Raw genomic sequence first — 6,000 nt, forward strand, 5'->3', positions numbered from 1 at the left:
CCATCCACAACATGGGTAAAATCATGGTGGATATCCCATCAGCAACAAGCCGCCTGTGGTAAAATCATGGTGGATATCCCATCAGCAACAAGCCACCTGTGGTAAAATCATGGTGGATATCCCATCAGCAACAAGCCACCTGTGGTAAAATCATGGCAGACAACCCTATCACTGCCATGTGCAGCCTCGGGGGCAGCTTTTCATTTGGACGTTGAGATCCAGAGGCCCCAGAAAAGAACTGTCCATAGGAGAAGGAGTAAAACATTTCCTTCCTCAGGTCTGTGCAGCTATTTGGATGCCATTTCTGAACTGCAGCTTAATTTCAGGTACTTCACATGGGGCTATGGGTTTTAATTAAAAGGTATAAAATCAGGTTCTAACATCGACTGTGGATCAATTCAGCAATCTCACCCAAACTCATGAAGGGAGTGTGGTTTGGAGATAAGGTCCCATGGTCTCCATCTTGCTCTCCATTTCAGCATGAAATTCCCTTTTTAAATCAAGTGAGAGGGTAGATTTAATCTAAGTGTGTTAATAGATGGTGAGCACCATGACTCGGGGTGGCATGGTCTCATCTCTAAGTCAGAGACAGTGGGTTCACATTCTACTCTCGATAGTTGAGCCTAAATGAGACTGACGTTCAGTGCAGTACTAGTAGAGGGTTGCCTTCACAGACCCTCCTCTGTCCTTGCAATGCAGAGTAGTGCCAATAGTTTGGGTTCAATTCCCACACCCAGCTGAGGTTACCATGAAGTTCCCTCTTTCTCAATATCTCCCCTTGCCTGAGGCATGGTAACCCCCAGGCCACACCACGTCAGTCTGTGTGCACCATGGCAAACTTTATGGTACTGTAAGTGGATATAAAAGATCTCATGGTATCACTCTAAAGAAGAGCACTGGAGTTATCCACATGTCCTGGTCAATATTTACCTCTCATTCAACATCACGAAAATAGGCTATCTAGTCATTATCTTGTTGTTGTTTGTGGGAGTTTGCTTCCAGCAATTGCTCCACTTCTTACATTCTACCAACGACTACACCTCAAAAATATTTCATTGGCTATCTGAGTTCATGAAATAAGCTGTTTAAATGAAAATCTTTTTGGAAGAGTCCGTGAATGGGCCTTGTTCCAGGTACAGATTGAATTCTAATATCATTTAAGGGAATTATTAAGGGGAATAGTTGAGAGTGAGCTTTAAAACTTTATAAATCCAACTAGGCAAAATCAGTGCTGTAATTGTATATCATGAACTCAGTGCTGCAGTGAATGCTGATTAAAGTTTTCATAAATGGTTGAAGAATCGCCAACGGTTCTGCTCAAGTCAGTTTTCTTTCCAAATTCTCTATAGTAATATAAAATGGAGCCAATCATAAATCTCAATTCAAAGCTGCAGTTATAAAGACAGGTTAATTACTTCAAGTTCTGGGACAGTTTCAGGACATACTGCCTGCCTATGCAGGGAAGGGAGTATGCACTTTTAATGATGAAGGCAAAAGAAAGACTTGCATTCACACCTGACTTCTACAAGCATATGCTTCTAGAAAGGAAACCTTTCACTGCCAGATAGTGGTCGGGAGTACTGTTATAAGCCATTTACCTCTTTTGAGCCCAGGAGCACTGAAGCCAATTGGAGCATCTCTTCACTAGTTGAAAGTTGCCATTCAAGTCGATAGGGCCACAAAAAGAAAACAGAGCATTGGGCTTAATTCTTAGGTAGATTGAATCAAAAATTATGTTAAACTTGTGTCAAAACTTGGTTCAACCACACTGTAGAGTAGTGTGAACAATTCTGGACTCCATATTATAAAGATATAAAACACCAGAGAGGATGCATACAGACATATTAGAATCTTTAGAGAAACAAAAATGGTTATAGCTATATAGAAAGATTTCACAGTTGAGGATCTTTTTTCATAAAAGGAGAAGACCAAGACTTATTAGATATCCTCAAGGTTATGAATGGGTTTGATAGAGCACATAGACTGATATTTTACCAGTAGTGAGTGGGACCGCCCACTATCGTGAATCCCACTGGCCTCCGTGTGGGTTAGTGTGTGGGGGCAGCTCACACTCAGGCACCTTTTGGCCAATGGAGAGTTTAATATTGTTCAATCAGCTGAGGAATCAGAGAAGGAAGGCAGAGTTTCCAAGCATCTGAACTTTTTTCTAAAAAATATACCTGATTTATAATATTTGTTATAAAGGTACATCACATAGAAATTAAAATTCACATAAAATGCAATGTAAATTAATATTTTGCAACATTGTGCAAAAGATGCCTAACTACGTACCATGTAATGTTATATTTATAATATACATTTACCTATCATGTCAAACATTCTCTAGAGCATACACCTCAAGAGATTCAACATGGGTCCCAAACTTTGGTGGGCTCTGGCAGGAGGACCGTAGACAATGGCCTTTCCCCACTGCATTAGGAATTTACAGGTAGAGGAGAAGGGTCCCTAGATGTGCGAAACCATAACATTCTGCTTGTCCTTGGTTTAGTATAAGAGGGGTCACATTGTATCAATGCCAAATTGATGGTACAATGGGATTTTGTAATTTCAAGACAAGATTTCCAATAATTCAGGTGCGATTTTAAGGAGGTACCTTGAAAATATTTTTACAGCTGTTTGGGACAGCTATTTTTCCTATTTTTGACAGGAAATTTGGGACTGTAAAATGTTAATGTACATGTGCTGTATATTTGCATAATCCAGCTGCAGTTCCACTTAATACAAAAATTTGTTTGACTCTGTTGGCTGATCACTGTATTGACACTGGCATAGGTTACCCCTGTGGAGACTAGAGGAGCTGGAGTTGTTTTCTGTCGAGCAGAGAAACCTGAATGGAAATGTTCAAAAGTTTGAAGAATACTAACAGAGTAGATAGAGAGGAACTCAAATGGGAGAAGGACTTGTTATCAGAATATGCACATTTAAGGTAATTTCCTGAAGAAGCAGGGGAGAGATGAAGAGAATAATTATATGCAGCAAGTGATTGTGATCTAGAATGCACTGCCTGAAATAGTGGTGGAATCAGATGTGTATGGAACTTTACAACTAAAAATTTAATGGGAAAATATTTCAGTCTTGAGGGAAGATACAGTAATCGGTCTACAGTATTTGGATAATTTGTTAAAGAGCACAGTTTATGTTACATAACTGTGATCTATTGTTATTTACAGTGGGTGTGCTTGCCCTTTCCACTTAATATTGAATTCCCCTGCAACTTTCTTACTTACCAAGTTGACACTAGTGCAAGCAGCAATGCTACAAAGGCAAGACATGGTCGGAAACCCACTGGACTGAACAGAGATGTGTTTATATATTAGAAATTAGGAACACCATGAAGTGCACCAAAATGAGTTTATAATTAGTGCAAAAACCACTGAAATGAGCAAAGTTGTTATTTTTTCCTCCCAAGTGAGAAAACCTGGAAATTACTCACTTAAAAAAGAGAAAGACAGAGTCAGTGAGATTTTTAATATGCACCAGGTCTGTATTAAGTTTGTTGGCAAGTTACAAAAAAGGTTTATAGGAGACATTTGTTTCTAGTTCATTTTTAAAATTCTATGCATAATGCAAAATATATCTCATTGAATTGTGGAGCAGACTTGATGGACTGAATGGTCTACTTTGGTTTCTACATCTTATGGTCTTATGTTACTGGTAAGATCCATTATTACAATTTGTATATGAACTGTGGAATATTTTCTTGAATAGACAAGTCAGTATTCATTTACACAATGTCCTTGAGTGAATATATCTGCTACTGTGTTGATTCTTTAGGAAATGCTGCAAGAGAAGAGTGTGGCTGAGAGCGATGAGAGCTTTCTAGCAGCTCAGGTAGATGGACATCAGGAACACAATGTGCAGTCTCCAGGTCATGGAGCTCCAGGAGCAAGCAGCATGTCTCCAGGTAGCCCCCAGGGACAGGACCCGGACCAGGTAAGCAATCACTACCTTGCACTTTCCTATGGGATAACATAAAAGACAGTTTGTAGATGAAAGTATCAAAATCACACACCCCCATCTCCCCTGTGAAGAATCTGCCCCTCATTTCTCCTCCCTCCATAGCTGTGTGCTCAACATAATCTGATGGTGTACCTTAGGCAAACCTTGAGTTGTGTTTCAAACTCATATTGAATCCATCCTTAAGACTGTTTTCTTTCATCTCTAGAATTTCAGCTGAATTCACTCCTACTTCATTCTCATCTGTTGCTGAAAACATTTTTTTGCCTTTGTCAACTCCAGGCTCGGCTTTTCTAATGCCTTTCTTGACAGCCTTCCAACTTCTACTGTCCATATACATGAACTCATTTGGCCATCTAAACGCTATCCTCTAAGATCTTCCTTGGCTCCCTACTACCGTTTAGCTACAGAGTTCAAAATCCCTAGCCACATCTACAAAGTCCTCCATGTCTAACACTTCACAATGTCTGCAATCTCTTCTGTTCTTAAGTACCTGTTATGCCCAGTATAGTTCTAACTCTGGCCTATCACATGTTTGCAAGGGCAGAAGAATGTAGCATTTTTAAGGAGAAGGATGAAGACGGCAGCTTTGGAAGTAGAATTGGGGAATAGAATTAGGGAAAGAGAACTGTTAACATCAGTGAACATTTTGACAAGGGTTGCAAGTTGGATGGTTAGCTGTATAGTGGGAATAGGGTTAAGAGAGGAGGAGATGGGTCTCTTATAACAAGATGAGCTTAAGGAGAGAATGAAGAGAAAACAGAGCAAGCTATAGGTTCAGGCAGGATCTTTGGGAGAAGTTCAGCCCTGTGGACAAAGGGAAACCAGGAAAATACCAGAGGCAGCTGAATAGTTGGTCTCGATCTCATGGACGAAGAATTTTGCAGACCACTTGCATTCGCTGTTGGAATGAGAGTAGAGGAGACAGAGGAGAGAAATTTTAGAAGGTAGTTTGCATTACAAAAGAGAAGCTTGTTTGCATTGTTTGCAGTTAAGGGAATTGGGAATAATGGGAATTTTTGGCAAAGAAGGACAGGATCCAATAAACAACAGTTTATGTGATCCAGTAAGGTTCAGAAATGAATAGATTGAAGCAAGTGCCTCCCATTTCCCATTCAAATCTACTCCCCGGGGCCTGAGTACCAAACTAAATGACAAAGATAAGAAAGAGAAAATAATGTTTTTTTGGAGGATTAGGATACCAAAGGTGGATGTGACATTATGGTTGAGTGGATCAATAGCTACAGAACTATCATACTGAACAATGGAGGGTCAAAGCTTAGATGTGCAATTGTAAGTGAATAAGGAGAGAATTCTTTTTCAGTCCAGGGATGAACATAGAAAGATGTAGAATTGGAAGGAGGAAATGGCTCCAGATGGAGACTAGGAAATGATCAACAATGGATACACTTGCAAGGCATATTATTGCAAAATTGCACTTTCACTGCCTTCGAATTTGTACCCATTAAATCTGATTAATGGATAATTACATATTGTGAATGTACAATTGTGCCATTTTTTCTGGAGAAGATTAATTTTAGATTTATTTATTTGTCACATATAAGTATAGGAACACATAAGTACACTGAAAAACGCTGACGCCCACTTGGTTACAAAAACCAGAAATAAAAGATTTTAACAAAGGCCAAAAGGTAAACAAGAAAAAAAGATAAGTCCAGATCTCAGAGTCTCAAATCCCATCTCCACAATAGTGCAGGCAACGCTCCAGTCGCTAGGACACCCAGGAAGCTACCGCTGCTGCTGCTGCCCTAGGAAAGGTCCATTCTCACTACCTTTATCGCCTCACTGGCCCCGCTTTCACTGCCCACTACCCCCTCACCGGCCCCACTCTCACTGCCCACTGCCCCCTCACCGGCCCCACTCTCACCACCCATTACCCCCTCACCAGCCCCAATCTCACCACCCACTGCCCCCTCACCGCCCACTACCCCCTCACCGTCCACTTCCACCTCACTGGCCCCGCTCTTACCGTGCACTGCTGCCCCCTCTCTGGCCCCACTC

The 6,000-nt window shown here is 40.8% G+C and overlaps 1 protein-coding gene across 3 annotated transcripts in view; it reads left to right on the plus strand.

Annotated features, from left to right (window-relative positions):
* LOC109916784 (T-box transcription factor TBX4) overlaps positions 1 to 6,000 on the plus strand; it is a 141,560-nt gene that overhangs the window by 26,201 nt on the left and 109,359 nt on the right. For all 3 annotated transcript variants that reach the window (XM_048612675.1, XM_048612677.1, XM_048612676.1), the window contains exon 2: positions 3,796 to 3,954. In XM_048612675.1, coding sequence (XP_048468632.1) covers positions 3,799 to 3,954 — 156 coding nt within the window. In that variant the 5' untranslated portion in view covers positions 3,796 to 3,798. The remainder of the gene's footprint in view (positions 1 to 3,795; positions 3,955 to 6,000) is intronic.

Source organism: Rhincodon typus, chromosome 26, assembly GCF_021869965.1.
Source record: "Rhincodon typus isolate 14 chromosome 26, sRhiTyp1.1, whole genome shotgun sequence".
Taxonomy (NCBI): domain Eukaryota; kingdom Metazoa; phylum Chordata; class Chondrichthyes; order Orectolobiformes; family Rhincodontidae; genus Rhincodon; species Rhincodon typus.